Source organism: Acanthaster planci, linkage group LG02 (genome assembly GCF_054643075.1).
Source record: "Acanthaster planci isolate LZ-2023a linkage group LG02, COTS_SCS, whole genome shotgun sequence".
Taxonomy (NCBI): Eukaryota; Metazoa; Echinodermata; class Asteroidea; order Valvatida; family Acanthasteridae; genus Acanthaster; species Acanthaster planci.
In genome coordinates, this window is record NC_141778.1 from 11,821,046 (window position 1) to 11,847,073 (window position 26,028).

At 43.1% G+C, this 26,028-nt stretch overlaps 1 protein-coding gene across 3 annotated transcripts in view; it reads left to right on the forward strand.

Moving 5' to 3' along the window:
* Positions 1-26,028, forward strand: part of ints9 (integrator complex subunit 9) — a 42,758-nt gene that overhangs the window by 15,651 nt on the left and 1,079 nt on the right. The window contains exons 1-18 of one of the 3 annotated variants that reach the window (XM_022233216.2): positions 10,389-10,462; positions 13,374-13,501; positions 13,796-13,871; positions 14,141-14,203; positions 14,524-14,607; positions 15,499-15,554; positions 15,784-15,991; positions 16,450-16,539; positions 16,918-17,074; positions 17,539-17,719; positions 18,136-18,239; positions 18,390-18,518; positions 21,883-22,007; positions 23,503-23,583; positions 23,719-23,805; positions 24,653-24,751; positions 25,560-25,715; positions 25,834-25,890. In XM_022233216.2, coding sequence (XP_022088908.2) covers positions 10,454-10,462; positions 13,374-13,501; positions 13,796-13,871; positions 14,141-14,203; positions 14,524-14,607; positions 15,499-15,554; positions 15,784-15,991; positions 16,450-16,539; positions 16,918-17,074; positions 17,539-17,719; positions 18,136-18,239; positions 18,390-18,518; positions 21,883-22,007; positions 23,503-23,583; positions 23,719-23,805; positions 24,653-24,751; positions 25,560-25,715; positions 25,834-25,890 — 1,890 coding nt within the window. In that variant the 5' untranslated portion in view covers positions 10,389-10,453. Of the gene's footprint in view, positions 1-10,388; positions 10,463-13,373; positions 13,502-13,795; positions 13,872-14,140; positions 14,330-14,523; positions 14,608-15,498; positions 15,555-15,783; positions 15,992-16,449; positions 16,540-16,917; positions 17,075-17,538; positions 17,720-18,135; positions 18,240-18,389; positions 18,519-21,882; positions 22,008-23,502; positions 23,584-23,718; positions 23,806-24,652; positions 24,752-25,559; positions 25,716-25,833; positions 25,891-26,028 lie in introns of those variants that run through there. The other 2 variants (XM_087149160.1, XM_022233217.2) reach the window with 2 other exon arrangements.

Consider the following 26,028-nt stretch of genomic DNA (forward strand, 5'->3'; position numbering starts at 1 on the left):
TAGCCAACTTGGTCTTCCATGTGACGTTTCTAGTATGTCTTTAGCTACATGTACGTAAACAAAAAATATAGGGCTTTGCTGTAAAATCTAAGGCCTGATCCATCTGTGAAAACGTAGCACATTGGGGCCCAAAAGTGCGCTCGAAAATCAGATAAAATATTGACAATCGCGGTGTTTCCGCCCCTTGCTCCACGTACAGTCTATTTACATCGTTTCATAGGAAACCATTGATCCCATTATTATGTAGATCAATGCTAAAAAAACATACATTTGCTCTGGGCGTTGTGCACAGGAACCTGAGGTTACACGGTGTCCAGTACTGGTGAACGGACACTGTAAACAATCGGAGCCAGTTCAGTATCTCCACATGAGTTCCACTTTCATTGACATGACGTGCATAAAATAACGATTTAAACAGGTGCGGCGGTAACTTGACCAGACCCTCGTAAACCATACAAACAAGTCCTTATAGCAAGTTGCCCATCCTCTGTTGAACCTTCTCATTGTGAAGACTTCGTGCGTAAGTGAAATTCACAAAAAATCACACCGAAACTCTGTGTACGTGCTCAAGAAGGCTTAAACCGAATTTCAAAAACACAGAATTGTGAACAGGAGTACTACATAAATTTGAAATTTAGCCACAGAGTGGTTGCTAAGGTAGTGAGATGTTTCCATTTTCAACTCGATCTGTTGTTTTGGTATCTTTTACACTTAATTTCTCAATTTCAGAAGTTTATCCAAAATAAGAAGATACTGCACACGACAGACTAGAAACTTAACTACACAATTAAGTCAGTTTCATCTAGCTCGATTTTTTCTTTGCTCGACTTTCATGAGCTATTTTGAACACCGTCTGCGCAGCGCCATCTACCGGTATGTATTTTACATGCAGAAAACCGATCCAGCAACGTACTGCACAGCACTAAACGCTGACGAACGGCCGGTTACGCGCGTGCGCGCGTGGACGCGAACACGTACATTTACATGCAGGAAAGTGTACATGGCTTTTTTATTAATATTTTAAATCTGTTTTTCATTTCAAGAAAACATTTATTCCATACACGTTTTCAGAAAATACGCCAATAAATAAGAAAACTTAGTTCATAGACATTTTAAAAACGGACAAACTTGAACTACATCGATAATTAAAGAAACTAAAAGTGGATGTACAGAATTTTTCCAACAACTTAATGAAATAAAAAACATCTGAACTGCGATCCTTGATGTCATTAAAGTCAGTAAAGTTGGCAAAGAGGACTCGGTAAACTGTGTTGATCCGATGGTGTTTTCTTTCTGTAATGAATGCGGGAAAAGAAACAGTACCGATGAAATGCACCTTGACCACGGCTTGAAAGAATAACAACAGATCGATATGGCGGCTGTGGCAATTTTCTGCCTACCTGCTCCTTACGGCTGCCATCTTAGAATTTTATGATATTTGTGCATTAAACATGTAAAAACTCAAGAAATTAAAGGGCAATAGTTCTCGAAACAACTGCTTTCAAAATATATGATCAAAATAATGGATACAGGTATCTCAAGATACGCTGTGATAGTAGAAAATGATGAATTATCATTCACTGTGGAAAAGCTATCAGAATAACCGGGAACTCTTTACATGACCGTCACGCCTCAGCGGTAATATTTGAGGCCTATGGGCTTCAGGCGAAAAGGAACAATATCCATAAGATGCTTCCAACAGCAACAGAATGACATTATCTGCGGGGCCCGCGAAGGATCCTTTAAAATAATTGGTTGCAAATTTCATGAATAATAATGAACTTATTTGGATAAAAAGGGTTTTAAGAATGAATCTAAAATATGAACGGGGGTATACGTTTTCCGCCTGACATTTTAACTAAACATGTAGCAGACAAGTGACAGTAGGGATTCTGTGTACAAACATATGGGGAGCAGCATTTTGTGCACAACATAATGGGAGTGGAGATTTGGCCCGCCCTGTTTCAGTGACTGCCCGGATGATTGGCACCCCCTCTAAAAGTAGCATCAGGGATAGTTAGGAGAAGTCACGGGATCTGGATTAGGTCATGTGTAGCATTTGGTACAACGAACGTATCACGTGATTTCTGGCCATGCTGGGGACAAACTCCCACGTTAAAGTGTTTTTAACATGTGACAATAAAAGAAAAGTAGTCTATACAAGAGAGAAAAGAACAGAACACGAGGCTGGTGAATACGCCGAGGCTTGATTAAAAAAAATATAGCGCAAGAACATAAGAACGACAACGCGAGCAACTGCGAGACGAAAAGAAGGGACGGACAAGAAGACATGACGATAACGAACAGCAAAAAGTTAGAAAATATTTGAAGACGAATAAAAAACACAAACTAAAGGAGATTAAACAAAACATAAAATAAAGAGGAAGTAGATTTACATTAAATTATAATAGTACATGTCACGCCAGGTCTACGAGTTTGTATGTCTCCTCATGTCATAAATAAGACTTGAGGCTATGCATGGCGAAAGTACTAACTATGTGAAGTTTGCGGTGACACCATGTAATCAAATTCTCTTTTTGAGTGTGTGTGGTTCTGAAAAGAACCGGGGTTCACTCGACGTTTCGAACAGTGTGCTCTGTTCGTCTTCAGGAGAAAGAGTGCCGAATCTGGAGTGTGTGGGGCTTAAGTACCGGTGGAGAGGATTCAGTGCAGTGGAAACTCGTTGATGCGGAACAGCTTGGCTGGTGGTTGGATCCTAATCTCGTGGGGGGAGGACTGTGGACCGTGGGTATAGGTGACCCATTGGTCTGTAGGGGGAGTAGGGGGCGCCAGATGTTGCTAATATTGAAACCGATGTCTTGGGGTACTGTGTTGTGCTTGTAGATCTCGATGGCTTCTCTGATGCGTCTTGGGTGCCATCTCCTCATGTCATAATGGCAAATAGACCCCAGGCTCATTGATGAACTTCTTGTGAACTTAATACGCTTTGTCTTCGTCTTTCATTCCCAAAACACGGAATTCTTACGCCCGCAAGAGCATACGATTAATTAAGATAATGGGTGTTTAGTTTTGGTCGATACGCAAACGCGTTCATCCGGGAAGTATGGTGTACTATTTAGGACACACATTTCTCTTTCTCTCTAGCCACCCTCCAGGCCACGCAACTACACGACACGACGGCTCCCTTGCGTCGTGCGTCGCTTCGTGCCGGCGTCCGTCGCGTCGTGCTGTCCTTTCCCTGTTGCATTTTTTCCACCTAAACGTCGCCCCTTCCGTCGCCCGTCGGTGTTATCACGACCAATAGAGGGCGTCTGTCACATTTCCTGGGATAAAATGGTGTGTGTGCAAACGGTGCATTAGGGTGCACTGAATCAATTCAAGCTCCATTGAAAATTGTGTAAAATCAACAAAATCCCTCAGGCCTCTCGAACAAAAAAGAATGCCTTGTTTGGTCCTTCATATTTCATTTGATTTTCAATTTTTAGTGGGTTAAATAATGAATTTTAATTATCCACCAAAAACAAACTCACCCCAAAAAAGTGAATGTTTCCAAGTCTTCTCAGCAGCCATTTTTCAAATGACATCCCGCACCTTTCTGGGGTTCTTCTCACAAATCTCCAGTGACATTTTTGTCTACTTTGCCCCCAGATGGGTGCCCCTGAATCTACTGAGACCATACTTACACAACCTCAACAAAGAAATTAGCAGAAACCAGGCGTTAATATCGAAGCACTGTGGTTTTTCATGGCACGTTTTGTGTAAGTGAACAGTCAATTTAGAATGGTCTGTCGAGACATTTAGGCATAAAATGACATATTATCTTTGTAAGTTTCAACAACAAAGGGACTGGTCAACGTCTTTGCTGCCGTGCAAGTTAAGAGTTGACCTGGCCACTGTCGGCGGTTGCGCGCTTTCAGATTCCAATTTAGTCTTGCCGGCTTTCCAACCATGTTGTGCTTCAACCATGACTATGCGTCAAGGTGAGCTTGTATGTCCTGACCTAGTTTCGTGATGCGATGCAGCTCCCTAAGACAGTCTGGACGAACATTGGTGTTTCAAGCAGCACTCGTGCAGATCCCATCATAAGTGCCCAAACACCCCGAGAAAAACAAAGATCAGAAAGACCAAAAAACCCAGTTTAATGATAACTAAGGTCCAACAAAATGCGCGAAGATTTAACATGAAATGATATAATTATTATTATCATTTATTTATTTATTTATTTTGGTAACAAGACCCGTTTCCCCGAAGGTGATTTTTTTCAATTAAGACGGCCCCGTTTGCACTATAGAGCTCCACAACATTACATTACATATAACTGTGGCTTGATTAGCCTAATGAAGCACTGTGGACACAATGGGCCTCAAGCTGGACCAAGAGAGGGCGCTGTTTTCTTAGCTACGGAGCCAGGCTCCCTCCAGTTAAGCCTGCTTTCCATATTGTGACGTCACGCCCTCCGACGAAGGCGAGGGCTCCCTCCTCCTCGAGGCGTGACGGTCGGACGGAACGGACCGGAAAGTTCCTGAGCGGCTAGAGGCGAGTCCGTTGGGATGGAAGTATGCCATTTCGGTCTGAAAACTCCGTTGGCAGGGCTGTTGGGCACCGGAAACGTCTGACGTGATTAGCCCGGTGCCTTGTGACGCAACTAAAACAACGCGTGATCTACAAAATAAGACGGCGTGTGACTCGAAATAACGACCCTTACACATGTACAATAACAAAATGGTAGCTGGTTTATTCATCAAAGCCACTTCAATCATGCACACTACAACTCAGGGTTTTTACAGCAGGATCGAACCAAATGCAAGGTTCTGCTGTATAACATCCTCCCGTCGCGAGCCAGCCGCTGCCGCGACTACGCCTGCGTGCGCGCGCTGCATGTGACCAAGCAATGGGTGCGTTCGATTAACTTCCCTGAATACCGCAGTGTTACACGCAATGGAAGCCTCGAAATGAGGCTAATCAAACGCTACACTGCATTCGCTAAGCATTCTGGGAAAAGGTCCCCGCCACGCGCGTTCCATCATGTCCATGCACGAGCAGTCCATCCGTGACGTCATTACACTTGGGCAGCCTCCAGAGACCTGCTCGCTGGCGATGGCTGAGGTAGTGGTAGTCTTGGTTTCAAGACGTTAGTGCTTGATAGCGGACACCGTGCATAGTGCGCCCCCTATTAAGGACTCATAATTAGATCGTGCGCCAGCTCGCACTAACGTCTTGGGAATCTTGCAGCAGCGTTTTAACTTGTTCTTTATTTTCCCTCGGCTTTCCAAGGGAACCAATCAGCACTCGCTAAATTGCATGCATAATAAATTGTGATGACCTCAATAATACATCATGGTAAGGTCACATGCATCGTGGTTGTCTGCAGTCCCGTCAACACAGACACGACAACACAGACGTTCGTACAGAGTTAGCACGGAGTAAAACGGGTGATACTCAGTCTAGGTTAGGCCTAGGTTATGACAGAGGATGCTGTTCTTGGTGACCCATAATCATGTACAGTCAGTATGCCCACCCCAGCTAACTAAAGCGTCCTTAGAGATCCTGTAGACTTTAACCTTCGAGGACGGAGTACCCGGACTGCAAGTTGGTTGTCGTTTTCTTGCTCCACGTGTAGGTTTATTTGCCGCTTGTGTGAGTAATTTGGCCTCAGGCAGCATGCTCATTGTGAGTTGCAAAAAACGAGAACATATTTATTGTGTGATATCAGACAACGATTTTGTTTTCCCGATTTTTCTGCCACAGACATCGCAAACATGATGCGATGCAGCACAATTGTAGTCCCCAACGATATCTTTTAGAAGAGAGGCGATTTCATGTCTAGTATGGAGTGAAAAAATATGTCTTACATGGCACTAATCCCTTCCCGTAAACCAGACACTATCGACATCGTACTTGCTCGCGTGAAGCCGCCATGCTGTTCGAACTTCGAAGAGCGTGTACTTAATTATAATACCAAGGCTATAAGTATTTAAGAAGATCGGACATTTGCATACAACTGCCGCACCCCCATTCCTGCAAGATTCCCAAAACGCTAGCGAGAGTAAGTAAAAACTAGTTGTGTGAGGGCGCTCTTCAACAGAAATAAAACAACTATCGATCACTGACGTCTTGGGCCAAGACTAGGGTAGTGGTGGCTGACACCAGGGCAGGCACGATGATCACGTGGCGGCTAAACGAACACTCTCGTATAAATTTAAGTTATACGTGTAAGCTAATCGAACGCATGAAATGACTCCAGCTTACCAATCGCCCTACGCGCAAGGCGGAGCCTATCCGCCGCGCTCGCTTAACACACAGCTATACGCAAGCTTAGGCTGCTTTCGAATCTCTTGTCAAGAGCTAGGTCTAGGTCTTTGCTCCATTGGAAATGCGTGGAAACGCGTAGACAATAGACCCAGCCGTAACTCCGGAAGCCCGTTTCGGACTCAGCCCTACATCTACCCTTGTTACTGGGCAGAGCGCCATCTATAATCTTATCCCATGCTCAGGCTAGCGCTTGTGCCTAGGGCCCTCTGTCGCGTAACAATATTGGGTGTGTTCGATTAGCTTACACGTGTAAGTCAAACCTACATGTACACAGAGCGTTCATTTAGCCATCATGTGATCTTTGTGCCTGCCCCGGTGTAAGCCACCACTACCCCAGCGGGTGAGCTGGTCTCTGGAAGCTGCCCGAGTATAATGACGTCACGGATGGACTGTTCGAGCGCTTGCATGGCCATGGACATGATAAAACGTTGCGGGGACTTGACCTTTTCCCCAGAATGCCTTGGAAAACACCGTGACACTGCAGCGTTCGATAAGCCTCATTTTTAGGCTTCCCTTGGGTGTTTCACTGGTGTGTTCAGGGAAGCTAATCGAACGCACCCATCGTCGTTTGTAACGTACACGGAACGCAAGACATGCAGACGCAGACAAGAACGAAAGAGACGGCGCATGACGTCATTCCACCCAAAATTAAAACAAGATGGAGTCTGAAACTCCGTGATTGGGGGGGGCGTGCTTTTAGAATGACAGTACCGCCCTATGGTACCTAACCTCTACTCCAGTTTCCTGAATTTCAGTAATCGTCAGCTATTTTGCTGATCACTGGGATATTTAAGCATTAAAAAAATGGGCAAACGCCAAAGTACGACTTGTGCAAACTTTACCCAGATCGCTTTGTGGGATTGGAACATTTCCCAACGAGTACCATATCGAACTCAAAGGCAATACGTACCAGGTCTCGTAGCCTCCACAAGATTACCCCATTCAGATCAAGGAGGAACTTAAGGCTGAAATGGACAGAATGGATGGTCTGAATGTCATTTGCAAGGTGGGTGGACCCACAGACTGGGTTTCGTCACTGGCATTCAACAGAGTGTGCGTGAATATGGGCGTTTCACAATAGTGCGCCACCAAGAGTTTGCCACACGTTGGCAATCACTTTACGCAAAATGTGTCGACCCTTTCCAAACGCGTACTGCTGGTCGACACGTCTGGGCGTGTCAACCCAATCAAATGCGCATTGCATGCAGCGGCCACCGCGTTGCAAACTCTTGGCGGCGCACTGCTGTGAAACGCCCGTTGACCCGCAGTCTCTAAACAAAACACTGAAATGCACGTTATCACATCATGCAAAAAAATTACACACAGTGGCGCTGAAGTGTTCAGCGAGTTTGATGCATGGCACGGCTTCTGGAGCATACTAGATTAGGAGTCTATAGTCTCTTGACAACCGCGGCCCTCCCCGTCTCGAGTTCCCTCAAGATATTTTCCAGGAGAAGATGCACGCACATGATCCTGGAGCAGTGCCCTGCATTGGACCGAGAGGACTGCGGGTGTTCCAGTGTTTGGAGCAACAGCTGAAAAATATGACAGACACTTGCACAAACTCACGCAACTTTGGCTAAATGTGAGGTGCGTACCGTATCCCCGCATTTTGGTTTCCTCTGCGACCCAAGTAGGCAAGGTCCAGAACATACACGCATTGCCCGCTCCGGCCCAGCAACAGCGCACTGACTCCAGCAGTTGGGTTTGTGTAGTGCCTGGCACTGTTTGTTCTCGGGCTCGCTGACCACACATAAGATACCCTCTGCGCACTACATTCGACAATGTGAAAATCATTGATCAGTACAGAATGCACACTTACCTACTTCAACTCCCAACACTAGTTGTACAAGTTGATGTGTCTTCCAACGGGCAGATCTCTGGAAGAACAACAAAGCCGTCGCTTTAACAGAAACTGAATGGCGGTACATGCAAATGCGAGTTGCTGGCTACGGTTTTCGGTCGAACGCGTTTTGTACAGATCCAAATTAGTTGCTGAATCCGATGAAAAGACCTTGGAACATTTCAAACGCAAACGAACACCCCTTCAAAATTTCACAGTCGTCTACAAACCACGTCGCGACATGGTGCTCAAAGCGATGTCCAGACTAAACCCTGCATCTGAACTTGCAATTATCATTTTGACACAACAGTCTATGCCATGCAGGTTTTCCTGGGCAAGACTGTCCCAACTGAAACAACAAATTTAAGGGCTAGTGACGCCGTCGTGCGATCATTGTCAGAGACAATCATGGTTAGTGCGGAGGATCCTGAAGACCTCCCTAAATGCATTTGTCATTACTGGTCATGCAAGGGTGAACTATCAGGTGACTGACGACGGACTGGTCATCAAAGGAGGCGGGATCATCATTCATGTGGCGGCTATGCGCCAAGAGGTACTCGACAAAATACACGCTGCAGTGGGCATCTAGGCTGTTCACAAATGCCAGCTCATTTTTTCGAGCTGGCCAGGAATCATCAACGACATAGAATAATTGATCGGACGATACAGTGTGTATGCCAGCCACACCTGCACACACAGCCTCACCAACCACTCCTGCCTCTGAGCTCTCAATAACCATGGCAAACCGTAACGACAGACCTGTCCCACTTCAACGATGCTTAATACGTTATTATCACAGACTCTCTCTCCAAAAATTCATTCATCCACAAAATCCATGTAGCATGCAGAAGCACATCCGTGGTCACTCTCAAGAAAGAAGTCTTCAGGGAGCAAGGTTTTTTACAATGGCAATGATAAGTGACGGCCGTCTCGAAATAATTATGCCAGTTTCGAGTTTTGCACATTCGCCGTAGAATGGGGAGTTGGTCATGTCACTTTAAGCCTGCAATTTCCACAGGGTGATCATTGCATGAAGAGGCTGCAGTTACGAGGGTCTGGTGACTGATCATATACGCACCTAGTGGTCGAGTTCGGGCGGCCTGCTGTTCTTGACACGGGTTTCTTGTTCTCGCGATCGAACGGCGGGAACGGGAATGTTCCTGGAACAGTATCACACACCACCTCCTCGTCAGGGTTTTACAGGAGCACTCGGAAAAACTCGTGAGATTTTGATTTTTGAACAGCCGCAAAAAATAGCGAGATGGCTCACAAAGCCGGAGACAATGGGCAAGTTTTACAAAAATAACAATAATCATTTTCCATAACAAAGAAATGAATGTTCCTTTTTAAATAGAAAAGAATTCAGCCCAGCTTTCTAAAGTTTACTCTGAAAGAACGAACGTGGATGCCGCCATGTTGCATGCAACAACCAGTAATAACCGGTTGTACGTTCCCGGCGTTCGAGCGGCCGACTAACGAACAACAAATCTGGCGATTCGTGAACTAGCAGAACAAGCCGCCCGAACTCAGCCTGCAACTCCCTTTGCAGGGGCCTATTTGTGGCCTATTATTGGGGTACGCCAATGACACTTCCGATTGTAGGGGTGCGCCGATGACACTTCTGATTGCTGGCCAGTAAATAGGCCGAAAAGTGCTTGCGAGGGCCAAATCACAATTTGTATGCACTCAAATTTTCTACGAAATAGAGCATTTTGCGCCCATGAACTTGACGATTTGAAACCAGTCTATTTTTCGAGCCAAAAAGTGTTTTCAAAATGGCGAGGTTTGGGGGAGGGTGTCCGGCCTTCTGTGGAAAAAAAATTCAAAAGTCATTTGTTAATTGAAGATCGAAAAAAAGAATTGTTATGTCCCTATAGTTGAGACAGTGTACACGCTGTGGAATAATTAGGGAGTCCACTCCATTAAAGTGATCTGCAATCGTGTTGCTAGGTCTGTTTTAATTCCTGAATCTCTAAGCTCGTATCCACGCATGCGCGAGTGACAATGTATAAATACTTATAGATAAATGAATACATACATACATCATATTAATAAATGGAAATTTGAAAATAGAATGAAAAATCATAAAATGAGCTTTAAGTTGAAATGCATTTTGAACGCCTGAGAAACTCATCAGTATTTTCCCAGATTTTTTAAGTTCAGGTAATTATCGTTGGCTGCTATACATGTACAGTATATTGCACGGACCCTCTGCTTGCAAAACGCAAAAACGCAACCTTCTTGAACTTTTGTAGAGCGCCCTCAAGAGTTTGCTCGATTTCATGCTGGTTGGTCGCATGTGTACAACTTCGCAGACAAAAACGAAAGCTGGGAGAAATGAAACTTGTGAGTTCCTTTCATAACTTTGTCAGTTGCTGTGACATCTTTTCTTTATTTTCATCTCTTTCATCTGGTGGGGCCGGGAGAGTCCTAGCAAGAGTTCCGTGTCCGGCCAGCTCGTAGGCAGTAGGCTAGGTCGGATTGGACCAGGCATTGGAGGTAGAACCCCAGTCCCTGTTTACAGGTCTAGTCTGGACATGGTCTGGATTAGTTGTACAACTTGTAACCCCACTAGAGTGGCACAGACACTCGCTACCGCTCCATATTTAGCCAAACACATAAAGATCAGGGTTCTCCCCACGTATAAACTTGAAAAACTTGCGTATTGTGCCCGATACGCAATTATTTCTGCCCGATACGCAATTATTTCTGCCCGATACGCAAAAAATGGGCCGATACCCATTTTTTCATCCCTGATACGCACAATATAAATATGATGGTATGGCTCAGAATTATCTTAGATAATGCAGATTGCATGTCCAGAAAATCTAGACGAGAAAGCAGTTAGGGGGCCAGTCCTGCATTTTTCCGTGTAGGCCCTACATCATACATACTATAGGTAGCCTACATGCATGACATAATACATGCATTGTGCACCACGCATCGGTGGCCACACTGCACATCGTACATGTACATCGGCACCGAACGTTCCTTGTGGCCGGTGTTGCATGAAATCTGAACTTCTGTCATGGGTGTCGTACATGCACCCACGTGCATATGTGTTTTCTCTGTGTCGTGTGCTCAATACGCTAGTGGGGCTGCATTTACGAAGGCTGAGATTTTATACTACGCCATTCAGAGAACTTACAACATTGACCCCACACACATTTTTTTTCATGGCGGCAGCCGTAGCCTGGTATAACAGTTTTAATGGCATCTACGATGGGGAAGATATTTCTCGTTGCCATTTCACCGCGTTTTGTCTCACACACAATAGCAGAAACTCAATCAAAGATAGGCTCTTTTTAAGCCAATAACACCAGCAGTCCGGGCTGACAGAAACCCAAAGGCAGACGAAGCAGCCATTGGCAGCACGTGTACGTGCACAGAAGGCGCCGGCAAAGGAAAGTCTGATCAGCAAAAACCAAAGGTTGAAGCATGTATTAAAATTAAAACTGAATAAACGGGTGTTTAAATCGTTGATTAATACAGCCACTACATGTTGTTGCATGTTTTTAAAATATCCAAACTTAAAAAAAAAACTTAATGAATCTCTTATGTTTTTTCCTGAGAAAAGGTACTGGAAAAGCCCAGGAAATGCTCTAAAATGCAGCTGAGAGCATCTAAAGTCCAAACATTTTTGGAGCCCTTGGGCAGGCCCCAAACCCCATGCCATGGCTTCGCAAAATGTTGGTAAACCACAGTGGAAAACCCCCCACATTTTGAAAAAACCTGGGGAGAACCCTGCGTATACGCAATTTTCAAATTAAAGAAAAAGCCTTATTCCCTTGAAAACTGGTCTCTGGTGGACGCGTGACAATAGGCCTTATGTTATTTTAGGCCTAACATGAGCATACTCAGCATGGGTTCAGTTACAAGTACTGAACACCTGAACAGAGAGAGATACAGGAGGCCTACCAAAAAAAAGGAACATTTAGGAAGAGGTCCCTTAACCCTAAACCTCCTCAATCCTTCACCTGTTGGAGGACTGAGGAGGGTTAGGGTTAAGCAGTTAAAAAGAAAACAACATAAATCAACTGGTTAAGCTTATCCAATAACTACCTGACTACACGGACCCCGCTTGATACCCTGTGCACAAACGCTGAGACTGATCTGAAAAATTGGAAGTACATGCATCTTCTGAGTGAATACCACAATAATTTTATTGCTAAATTTGACCTTTTATGACACGTCATTGTTGCCAGATGGCTAATACAGGTCACGGCAGGGATAATTGGTGGTGTCCGTATATGGCATCTTTCCCCAAAGCAGTCTTTCCAGAATGCGAGGATGTTATGGACAATAAGAGTAGATGTACCTCCAGTGACATGTTGAGAAATGAAATTCATTTAAACATTGAGGCTCACCAACCTGTAAAGGAAATCAAACTAAAGCAAGAAAAAAAAAACAAATAGGGGAAATGGCCTACTAGAGTAACAGTAGATGCATAAAAAAGAAAAAAAAGCAGGACAAAAAGATAAATGGAATGACCAAGCCAATTGATTTAATAATGAAGTAAGGGATGGGTATTAAATAATATTTTAAACTGAGGTAAATCGAAGACCACAAGTAGTTTATATAAAAGGATAAAGTGCAGGACAATGACATTGACTCTGACCAACAAATGTAATCATAATTTTTGAAGCTTGAGAATGAAAAATATTATATTAAATTATGTATTTAATCAAGGCTTTTTAGTGCAGTAATGTTTGGGAAAAGAAATTACAAATTAATGAATGCTATAATTGAGAGTATTACTGTAAGCATAAAGAAATCAAACAAACATGAGAATTTACAGGTTTTGCCTGATGTACAAGTATATATTTATAAAAACTGTATACTCAATGCTTGGCCGAGAGCTTGCAAAAAAAGTCACAAACTTACATGTAAGTTTACTGTAATTTAACTTAACAATACATAAGAATGAAACAATTTTAGATGCTTTGCATGTGTAGATTTCTTGTTCACATTTTTTGTATACAAAAGTGAGTGTGGATTTTGACTCAAGTTCCTAAAATTCACATTTCTATCCTTGTTTATGCCTTCTTTTAGTAAAGAAATTGCTGACTTCAATTGATATTTCAAAAGATTTTGAAATTGGATTTTAAATGGAACAGCTACCAGTACAGGGTGTGGAAATAGATAAATTTTAATCACAGTTTCCTAGTAAGAAAATGAGATACCAAATGAACAGTGCACACATTCATTTAATGCTACACATTCTTAGCGTCTAAAACAACTCCATTTTTCTTCCTAGTATTGCTTATCAGACCACCCTAGCGCCCCATGCTTACTTCTGACGTTCAAGAGCACTACCATCCTCCTGGACTGCGCTTTGGATCTGACCTCACTCCAACACTTTCTGCCTCTGACACTTGTGCCTAGGTTAGTCTCAATGAAAAAAAATCCTTCAAAGTATGCCAGTTAATTGGAATCAAGCTGTCATAGGTTACATACTACCCATGATGGCCGCAAAAGGGGTCCAGAATTGTAGAGTTTTTAAAATTAATAGTAAACTTTGTAGGGATCAATTTAAAGGGGGGTTTTGAAAAGTTTGAGTGTGTACGGAATTCATTTGCCAGCACTCGGGGAGTACATTTAAATGGCTGGGCTGATATTTCTCCGCAGTATTTGGTTTTTAGTACATGATCCTGAAACCTTTTGACTCTGTGTCCCCAGCACCCGTTTGAGTTCTCTGTCGCCATGGACACTAACTGGAGATGCATCATTGCAACTCAAAGAAGACTTGAAACAAGTAAGTTGACGACATACATGTACCGGTACTTGAGCAAGATATTTTACCACAATTTACTTTCTACTTTGTAGGGGTTTAGAGAGGGTTTGCTGGCTGCCAGAGCTCAAGGTATGGGCTGAAATGTGTGGATTAATATCTGTGGGTTCTCTGAAAACAAATTTCCTGAGCGTTATTAGTGGATTTTAAAAACAAATGCTAACGTGGGGGGGGTGAGTAGTGATGAGCTGTGCGTAGCTTTACTTTCATTTAACCCTTCATTTTCCTTTCAGGAATTAAAGGAGTGCAGTGGACGAGTTTTTGTGGACAGTTCCCCAGAAGTCTGCCTGCCAGAGGTTCGAAAACATCTCTGTCAATTGCAAGAGATAAATAATGCCATATTATAGATTGGGAACAAAATTGGAGGATCATCAAGCAATCCCCCCTCATTACTACTGACTTAAACCACCACCACCAGTAAGGTAAAGATTGAGTAATCCGGGAACGGGATGGGAGAGAGTTATAGTTCTCAAGGTTATTTATATATTCAAATCATTTATCTTGAAATAGTTTTCAGTTTTTTATGAGTCCAGCCCATGTGCATTTTTCTTTGAGATACGCTACCTTTTAAACTTGTCAGCCCTTTTCTTGAAGCTTTCGTTATTTCACACCATAGCTTGGGATTGTGGATTTCTCAACTATCGATGCCATCCTAATCTCTAACTACCACTGCATGTTGGCTCTGCCCTTTATTACCGAGGTAGGTTACAGAAGTACCTAGAAATATTTATCTTTCTGGTGGCAAGACAGATAATGTAATATTTATGCAAAGATTTAACTCAATAGGCAAAATGAATACACGAGTCAAAGTCGGTATTTATTCCCAGTTCTCGGCCATGCTGCACACCATCCCATAATAAGCTCCTCACAAAGCAAGAGGCCAGCCAATTAAAATAGGTCTCATTTGCACATGTAGCCTTGAAATTTGCCTCGCTAAATTAAATATGTGAGACTTCGGGAAAGTGACAAGATCTGAAGACACACTTGGTTCAGGAAGACTGGGTCACGATTTATTTTGAAGGTCAGGACACAATTAAAAAAAAAATGAATTTGAGAGTTGACCAATGAACTTCAACTGAGCTCCAACTCGTACTGATACCAGCTGTACAAAAGAAAAAAATAGTTCTCTCTCGTGGTCCTCTAAGGAAGATAATAAATGAAATGTGAGCGTGACGAAAGTAAAAAAAAGGGGAAAAAAATGTGATAACAACCCAACACAGTGCCACAAGTGGATTACTTGAGTGATCAATCAGACACAAACCCAGCTGCCACTGGTGATAAGAGCAGACAAGTGCAAATGTGGGAAGGCTGAAGAGAGCTGTGAGTGATAATGCTCACTCTTAGCATGCACCAGTCTGAACAGATAACTGCAGTAGGCTTAATAAGCAGTACTAACTATAGGGTGATATGGGGTACCAGACAAGTTGCTGACTAAACTAAGGAAGCTTGTAAAAGGAAAAGTGTCATATAAAAAGTATTTAAAACTCCCTTCCACACACACATGTAGCGTTGTAAACATTACGCATTGTGCATCAATCCTCAAGCCACTGCAGGTAATCATACCATTGATTTTCGTTATTGTCCATTTCAGTACACAGGGTTCCGAGGTAGTGTGTATTGTACAGACCCGACACAGCAGACAGGCAGGTAGGTCTGTCTTTGTGGCCACATCAAGAGGGCTAAAATGCATTTGTCAAGAGTTTCAACATTGGATTCATTTCCAAAGTGTTTTTTTAATCATTTCATCCTAGATAGGAATTTATCCATTGTTGTAAAGATTTTACATATTCGAGGGTCGTCGTGGTGTGTTTCCTGTAATTCTACTGAAAGTATCCACCAGATTTGTTTCCAGGAATGTTGATGTTTTCGCCTTTAGGCAGCTCATGGAGGAGTTTGTGGAATACATGGAGCGAGTACCCAAGATGAAGGCTGCAGTCAACTGGAAGAAGCCTTCTGTCTTGAAGATGCTCTCAGCTCCTCTCCGAGACATCTCTTGGCTCGCGTCGTGGCAGCGGTGCTACTCCAAACACGACATCAACTCATGCATGTCCAAAGTCAAGGTGGTTGCATTCTCGGAGAAACTGGTGGGTTGGTGGTTGTTTTGGATTTTGACTTCCTATTTTCCATCTCGGTGGACATTTGACTCGATGCAAATGCTTTTTGTTTATACATGGATATGAGGAAGGTTAGTGAAATATAGGTTGGAATGTACACCCACAAAATGTTATTTATTGAATTTAATTTGATTTATTTATTTTTCCTGATCATCCAACAGTGCATTTAGCACCAATTAATAATAATAATGAATGAAGAAGACAATGAAAAATATTCGATTTTAGAGGTGGGAAGAAAACCCCAGATAAATGTTTCAGGGATACCCCACGGACTCAGGTCGGGACTGAAAACCAAATCCACCAAGCCAGAGAGCCCCAGAGGTTTAAGGTGAGGAAAGAATCACTACACCAGCCTGATCCCCCTTAAAACTGTGTAAGCCCTTTGGATTAAATCTGTGAAGGTGTGTCCTAATTTTTTATTTCCACAGAATTTGTTTGGTTCATTGATGGTGTCACCTCACAGTTCTGGTTACTGTCTTGGAAGCTGTAATTGGGTCATCAAGTCAGATTATGAAAAGGTTAGCCGCATGGAATAACAAACATCATAAATTACTAAATGACTCCTCTGCATCTAGGATGATTTCTTTTGTCCACGAGCAAGACACATAACAAAAATCACACGTACTCTTATCCATGAGCAAGGCACTTCACAACAGTTGCTCTTACCCATGATCAAGACCGTTTCCGAAGTTAAAGATATTTAAGCGTCATTTTCATTCATGACTGCTATGGTGGAGGAACATACATATTTTCCAGTGGCACCACATTTTTAGATGGTAAAGAACTCTCACACTGTCATTCAGAAAAGGGTCTGTGATACAGAAAATATGACTTTGCAAATTTCCGGCCTCCATGCATTTCTTTGTTCTGTCTTGTTGCCTCCCTTTCAATTTTAGGTGTGTTACGTGTCCAGTTCATCGTTTCTAACCACTCACTCCATCCCTATCGTCCAAGACCCGTTGAAGAACAGCGACTTACTCCTACTGACTGGTATCACACAGACACCAGTCCACAACCCGGACAGCATGCTGGGCGAGTTCTGCAGCAACCTCAGTGAGTTGTCACCCTTCGCAGTGACCCGCCCACTCTCCTGCCCCACCCCACCCAACCCCACCTCCTGTCTTGTTTGAGCTCCTGGAGAACAAGATGTGTTTGTAGTGTCAGGCTCAGCCCAGATACGAGTCCATAACCCAGGCAACATTCTTCAGAAACTGTAGCAAGTTTTTAAATTTCATAGGAACTTGAACCAGTTTGTGAGTGTTTGAACTTCCTTTCCATTCACTCCCTTAATTCTAGTCCTAGATCCTTCAGAGCCCATCAAGGAGTGGTGAATGATTTTGTAGGATAAAGGAAGGCACAGGTTAGTTACTGTGATCTTTTACTAGGCCTGATTCCCCTTGAAAACTGAAAACCCAAGAAGGTAGTCACAGGTTTCTGCACAGTAGATTTTGGAGGACTTTGGAAAAAAGGTTAGGGGAGTAAAATTTGACTTGCATTTTATTTTCATGGTCCCGTAGCCGTAACCATCAAGAACGGAGGGAATGTACTGGTTCCCTGCTATCCGTCTGGTATCATCTATGATTTGTTTGAGTGCCTGTCTGGATACATGGACTCCGTGGGGTTGACCCAGGTGCCAATGTTCTTTGTGTCTCCAGTCGCTGACAGTTCCTTGGCTTACTCACAGATATTCTCGGAATGGTGAGTGTCTCTCTCTCTGCATGACTGAATGACATTTTGTCATCGTAACCATTGTCATTGCCGTGGTGTCATACTGATATTTATTCATATTGTAATAAGGCTGTCTTCATATTGTCATGTTGTCATGAGGGTCACAGTTGACAGTTGACAGTTGCAGCCACCATCGCTGTTACTGCCATTATTAAGTTTGAGGCCACTGACATTTTCTCATCGATGTGGTCATAGGCTTAGTCCAGAAAACTTCAGTGATAATACAATAATGATCCACGTTACTCCATTTACCTCTTCTGGCAACTTTACAGTGCATCGCTGATGATGACTTCCTGAAGTGGTTGCTTGTTTCAACCTTCAATCTAGGATTGATTGTGCCCTCTTGATCAGCTTGTTCTCAACCTTATTTTTATCTCATCCCACAGGCTGTGCACCCAGAAACAGTCCAAGGTGTTCCTCCCAGAGCCCCCGTTTCCTCACTCCGAGTTGATCAAAAGTGGTCGACTGAAACACTTCTCCTCCATACACGGTAAGCCACAGCTGAAGTCTGGAGGCATTGTTGTGTTGTGGACTTTTGGTCATAAAGTCAACTCAAAGTCAAGTCGGCTAATAATGAAGCTAACTCTAAAGTCGCCAGTCTCCCCTTGTCGACTGTATTTCCCTCTTCCTCATCTTGCAGGTGATTTCAGCAGTCAGTTCAAGACACCCTGCGTGGTCTTCACGGGCCACCCTTCTCTACGACTCGGTGATGCTGTCCACTTCATGGAGCTGTGGGGTAAATCCAGCAGCAACACTGTTGTCTTCATTGGTGAGTCTGGGTTTTACGGCACCAAATTTCACGGAAGCCAGAGGATCATGAACCTTTAAAAAAAAAAATGAACTGAATCTGCTTGCCCTGAAAAAGGCACTCAGTTACCGAAAGCTCGGCAATCACTTTTTTCAGAGCGCTGATTTGATATTATATTCTTTTCGAGATCATGGACATTTACCCTGGTCTCAACATTTGAGGTGTTTCCATGAGCATTCTAGTTGTCCCCCGGGCCTGCTCTTGAGACAGAAACCCGGTCTTGTCTCCTCATCCAAACTTTATTTCCTTAGACCAATACACAAGTCAATGCATTCTGGCTGTGCTCGGTGGAGTACCAACATTGGTTTGTTGTAGCACCATGTAATCCTCTCTAAGGGGATGAAGTGTCCCCTCAGGTCTTCTGGTTGTCATTGGTTGTTCTTTCCTTGCTTTTCCCCTCTACAGCCTAGGCTTGATTCCCCGTTTCGTTCCTCATGTAAATAGGCCTGTGCCGGGTACCCGGGTACCCGGGTACCCGCCCGTCGATTTCAAAACCCGGTTCCATTTTTCCAGGCCGGGTACCCGTAAAAAAGCAAATAAATTAGGAACAAACATTCATGCATAAAATGTCTGTGAAATTTCTTACTGAAGGACAGACTTCATAGAAAACCACCGTGCCGATGAAAACCCGGTCCCGCGGTCATACATGAAACTTGAATTCGGAGATCGACAGCTAATTTTGTTACCCATTCCACCCATTGCACCGCAAGTCGTTTTCCTAGTTCCGGAATTTCCTAGTTCACAAGAGCGAAAAAACCACTAAAATTCACCGGCGATAGGTCACTCGCAACGTGTGATTTTAAATATTTCTTTAAATTGAATAGTCATATAAACCTTTGCATCTAAAGTCTGCTTAATTAAAATGACTTTTTTAGAGTTTCCGTTTTTGTTAATTTAGCGAAAACTGCAAGCTTTTCCCCCACTCTCGGATCGCGCGGCGTTACCACGCAAAGTCGTTGCGAACTCAACTACACGGGCGCAGCAGAAATGTATGTGACGTAATGGGTTCGTCAACTGTGCGGCGCGGGGAGGATAACGTTGATAGCTCACTGTACAGTTAAAAAGTCGAGTCAAACCGTACGCAATTTCTACCTTTTTAATTCATTAGAATTCTTATTTTTCATCTAATTTTCTCAAAATTAAAAGATTCTCTATTAGAAAAGCAACTTTTTACAATGGTTTTGGCTGAAAATGGATTTTTCGTGTGGTTACTTTTTATTTGTGAAGACGTTTTTGTCTCGATCCTAAACCGATCCAGAACTAGGAAAGGTGTCATCATCACTTTCGTCGATCGGTCCTGTGAATCCAAATATAAAAGCTTAGATTTTGAAAAAAAAAATTGACGTATATCCAAAACACAAAGTTGACTTCTGACCATATTTCACTCGAATTTGAGGATTTTTTAGCTGCAGTCTTACTGAATAATTTTCGCGATCCGGAACTAGGAAAATGACTGTACCAAACCTATATGAACAAGAGACCGAAGGAGTTTTGTCTTATGAGGGGGGAGCGCTGTTGATGTACACTTGCATGACTGTATTTGTAACTATCAAACCCTGTCGGCCTAAATGACTTTTGTGCAGAATAAGTAGTGCTTACTGTTTGAATTAAGAATATTTTTGTCAAATAAAACAATATGAATGAAAATTACTTTATGTCGGGATTGACGACGAAGCGAGAGCGGATTGTGTAATATTCCTGCGGTACTGGGACTCCACACGGCGTGCGGTTAAGTAGTGATCACGCACAAATTGTGCGGTTGATCGGCCTCTTTTATAATCAAAGCACTAAATGTGCGCTACAAACCCAAAGAGTCAGAGAACCAGTTTAGTTAAGTTTTATACCAAGAAATATTCCGTTTCAAAATTATTTTTAAATTAAAGCAACTTGAATTTCCTCAGTAATTCATCGGAACTGTGGATGAGGAATTGACCAAAAAAGCAGGAATGATTTTTTCTGTATGTACTAAAGCATTTCAAATCCAAGTATTTTTTCATTCGAAAAAAAGGAAATGTTGACAGGTGCAAGTCATGATACAGTCGGCCAATCAAATATCACTTATCGAAGTACTTATGCATTAAAATCTCGACAATTTGAACCTCAGGGGAATGGAGTTATCCTGAAAAAGTATTTATAAAACTAAACCACTTCATCGTGGTACGTACCTTCGTGTGGCAAAACTTTCGCATCGCTTAGTCATTTAACAACATGGAGCGCTGCTATTTTTTTCACTTGGGCTTCCTTATGTGTGGTCACATGACCTTTCTTTTTACGGTCACATGGCTGCTGCAGTGTCAGCGATTGGACTGCCTGAAGGGGACTACAATTTGGCCCGCGTTGCAATCAGGTTAGTTTCAGCGTCTTGGAAGCCAGGATTACACAGTTGCAGCTACGTTGATTTATGCAACGTGCTGGTCCTCGTCAGAAAAGAAATGAACTTGCGATGACTCCTGACCCTATATAGACTTCCGATTCTTTCAACGCCGTTTGAAGCATTTTGGTGGCGGTTTTTTTAATCAGAAACTTCAAAATAAGTGGATGTAATGGTGTGGGCATTGTTCGAGTTACGGTGGTATTTTTGTACATAAAACTTTGAGCCTTTTTACCCGTGACGTACATAGCACTGATCTGGTCCGCACGTGACACGACCAGCGCTCACCATTCGTGCACGCCACATGCGTTCCGCGTGTCCGTGGTCATGCAGCATCCGGGACATTTCCTTTGAGCGTTTGCAGGTGCGTATATCATGTACGTGGTTTGCAGCTCTGTTCTTTTTTCTGACGTTTCCCGTGAAGATTTGTTTTTCTGTTTCACACACCCACACAAAATTTGAAAACTGAAGATAACAATTTCGTTTGATAAAAAGGTAGGAGAGATTATCTCCGACGTTTAGAACAATGTTCTGCTTGCTTCCTAGGTACCAAAAAGAACCGTGTTTCGGGCACATGATCCACCGGGTTGCGCGCAATGCCATTATCAGGCGATCTCTTTTCCGGGTACCCGGGTACCCGATGTTAACAAAAAACGGGTACCCGGTTCTAAAAATACCCGCAAATGCACACCCCTACATGTAAATTGGATTCTCAGTCCCTACTTGCTTCTCTTAGATTAACCCAGAGCACCCTTTAGGGGGTTTTTCCTCCCCACACCTGAAACCATTACTGCTCCCCACCATCTTCTCTCTAATGTACACCATAAACATCCTAGGTTCTGGAGGCCATCCTCTGTTGAGACGGAGGTAAGGCTTTGACAGAGAAACCAATCCAGATCATTGTGAGTCACGTACGTGCATTTAGAGACTTTGCGTTTTTCGTCACTTTTACAGAGCCCAACTTTTCCTACCTAGATGCCCTCGCTCCTTTCCAACCCTTAGCCATGAAGGCCTGTTACTGTCCCATCGACACGGCCATCACCTTCCCCCAAGCAACCAAGATGATTAAGGAACTCAAGGTGAACATTATTTATTCCTACATCTTCTCCAGTGTCTGCTTCCCACTGTTCCTTCCCCAGCTAGTGATAACTCCAGCTGGTACCCTGGACTAATTTCCAAATATTACACCTTAAACATTTCTCAGGTTGGTGTTTCGATACCAACAGAATGTTTCTTAGGGGTAATAGTAACCTTAAGTCAAGGCACAAGTGGCACCCTGGATGCTGTTGACACTGAAAGAAGACCAGTGCAAGTAGCCAAGCCACGAGCACCTTTACTATTTCATGGAGCTAATTAATATTTATATATTCAAGTTGCATGAATCATGCATTTCATGCTTTGTTCATTTTTAAGGGTGCTTGGAACATTATCTATGTATGTAGCACACAAGCGCCATAAAGAATTCAAATGCCAACGCTTGGCATGCTTTATTTCATCAGTCAGCAGGTGTGTGAACTCACAACTCGCCCATAATGTTCTACCATCACTATTTCGTGCATGCACAGAAGTACATGTATTTATCCAGTTTCCATCCAATGAGAGTTCAAAGATTTCAGTGTTTTCCAATGCTCTTGATGTATGAAGCAATTCATATTCTTGTTGAGCCCATGTGAGGTTACATAGTCTAAACCAAACATCGTATAGCGCCGAAGGCGCAAGATGGATAACTCTGCCCAAAAGGTGTAATTACCATGGGCGCCATTTGAGCAAGCAATACACCTGCGTGGTTTACGGTAATGCTTAGCCGCAGGCTCACCAGGTGCACGTGCCTGCCTAGGCACCTGCGCCTACGCATTAATGTGCATTGCGCAGGCGTATCGCTTGCTCAAGTGGCACCTATGCGATTACAACATTTTACGTGTGTTCGCGTGATCTTTGGTCTAAACAGCTGTGAATAATTCTACACATTTCTTGGTCAATATTAAAGCATTATGCAAGTACACGAGAATTTTTCAACCAAATCAGTAGAGAAATGTAAAGAAAACGGAAGCCTTCTCCACGAGATAGTAAATGTGCCGGTGTCTTCACAACTTGCACTGGTCTCTTTTTGTGATGAATTTAAGACTCTGGGATGTCACACACCTTAAATTAAGCCTAGGCCAACTGTTACAGGGCTTCATCTGAAAGTTATGGCTATGGCTGGAAGAAAATATGCATCTACGGAAGCCACTGGCTAGTGGCTATAGCCAGCACCCACAGACACGTGTTGCCCTCAGCCACAGCCTGTTAATTTATGCACAGCTGAAGTCTGAATAGTCAGCCAAAAGTAGGCCTACCCTTTTGAGAATAACAAGTAATGTCATATGACCATGTAAGGGGCAATGTAGTCGACCGAAATTTATCACAAAATGAAGACCATGATCGGTAAACTCAAATTAATGTGCAGCTTGACCTGATTTCACTCAGTGAATAAATCAGAATCACCTGTCAAAATTGCTACGTTGTTTCATGGGTCATTTGACAGAATGAATGTCCTTATCATTGCTAATCATTGTCAATTGTCAATCATTGTAGCCCCTTCATGTAGCCCTGCCAGATTGCTACCTGTCCCCACCTGCCTCGCAACCTCTCAGGACAGATCTCGTTGTGGAAGCGGTGAGTCCATTTGAAGGTTCTTTAGAACTTAGTGTCTCCAGCGTGTTGAAATGCTGAAAGTGATGTATCCTGATCCAGCCATTCATTTTGCACCAGTCTTAACATTGTTTGACTGTGTTTGCCTTTGTCTGTCAGGAGGTAGCCCCTATGCCATACAAGCGAGGCAGCGTATTGCATTTACCCATCAAACGTAGACTTGAGAGAATAGAAATTACTCCAGAGGTGAGAGAACTCTTCATTTGTCTCCTCTAGGGGCAGCTAGTCTTTCTCAGTTATCTCTTATCAATGTTGATGATGCAGGGATGGGATAATTATCGTTTTTTTCTGTTTTCAAAATTCTTTAAAATTCATATCTTCATTTACTGGACACTTACACCCACACGAAGGATTGTCTGGTTTCTACTCCAATCTGACAGACAACATCTATTGACGCTGGAGTATTTCAGCCAGGTCTGCCGCCTTGTTAATTTTCTTTTCTTCACGAAGCTGGCACAGTGCACTGCTGACCTCGTTTCAATAGGGACCAGATTAGCTTGCAGCGGTACTGTGTGGCTCATCGCTGCGGTGGTGGAGTGCTTTTCAATGTCCCCAGTGGTAATCTGCTCACACTGGATGCCCCTAACCATGGTACACTGTTTCAAAAAAAGGCTGGATTATCTCCACTTTTGAGAGTGAAAAAATGTTGGTAATTCCCAGCAGGCTGGTCTTTTGTCAGGAGTACGGTCTTTTGTTACAAGGCCCAGTTCCCTTTGTCCGATTTCGGAGACCCTGGCTATGCAAAAATACATGCCCGAAACCGGGCTCCCTGGCAGCAAGTGGTTAATGACAGAGTGCAACCCCGCCACGTGCAGGTGTCGTAGCTTGCTCTAACCCAATCAGCTACCTCTGGAGGCAGCTAGTATTTCTTGGCCACTTAATCCCGTAGGAATCCTAAGATTTTAGAAGGTCAGTTCCACCCCGACCTCCTTGATCAATCCATTTTTAATGTGGGGACTTTGCGACACTATTGCCCTCCTGCATTAGGTGTGACAAAGCTGATGTAGTTCTGTTCATTTGTCATTGCTTGTAGTTGGCAGGGTCTTTGGCGCCCACAGAGGTCAAGCCAGGTGTGTTTGTGTCCACAGTCACAGGGACAATCCTGGCTAGGGATAACAAGTATGTACTTCAGGTAAGAAAAGCTTGCCAGAAACCATGACAACATACTTTGATTTGATAGATAGATTTGATTAGAAGCCTTTCATAGAGTAGGTGTCGTTTGAACCCTTTATTTGATTTACAGTTGAAAACTTAAAAGTTAACTGACATGGAATCCTGACGTGTGACTTCAAAACTGCCGTCTTTAAGCTTAATTAATGATAGGCTTCATCAAAGAAATCTCAAGTGGCCCTGCAACGTGCATAAAAAATTTTTTGGTCACGTTTTTGTCAATCAGTGTTTTACATTATCTAATGCAAATGCAAATCGTAAGAGGCCCAGCAGCATGCACAAATAAGTGCTTCCCTCAGGCAGAAAAATGTGACCTGTCACCCCAAATTGAGCTGAAAGTCAGAATTTTCAAAAATTGAGATATTGGTATTTTTTAAATTTAGCAGAAAGAGCTTTCCAATGGTATGTACATGAAACACTTAGCGTAGAAGTATAAGGTGACAATGTGACATTATTCTGGCAGCTTTGTGTCTTTGTTTCTGACATTGTTTCAACATTTCAGACCAGGCACAAATAATGCTATCGTCAAATTGCTGAGAAAATCCTGCCAAATATTTGGAATTTACTCTTTCCAACTATTATACAAAACCAAAAAATTGTCCTCCACTTCAATTAATGACTTTGAACCCTCAAAAGAGGATGCGATGGAACTTTACTCTCATTTTGTCGTGACGGGTCACAAATACATGCAAAAGATGACATTTTCATCCTGCAGTTTCAGTGCATAGAAGCATTCAAAGTAAGACAACATATTGTTTGTTTTTTTGAAGGAGCCACCAAAGCAGGCCCAACCAAACACACCGTCCTCCCAGCCAATCAGAAAAAGGAAAAGGGAAGATGATGTGGGCGTGGCAGAAACCGCACACCCCAAGCAATATGTCTATGGCAACTTAGAAATTGAGGAGTTGGTACAAGCATTGGCAAAGGTAAGGCCAGTGTCTCTGAGATATCGAGCAGTGTTCATTAAGTGACAGAACCTTGTCAGGAAAATTTGGGTAGAAGCAATTTTCTTTTTAATATTGACCCTGTTGTTATTTTTTTCAGAATGGGATCACTGATGTTAAAGTAGAGGACACAGCATCTGGCCATATCATTCACTTGGTATGTTTTTCTCGGGACCAATCATATCTTATCATTTTACAAACTTTTCTCCCAGTCCGTTTTCCTGTATATTTGAAAAATGTTCATAACTCTTCAAAACCTCAGATTTCTTACTCAGTATGGGAAAAGGGGTGGATT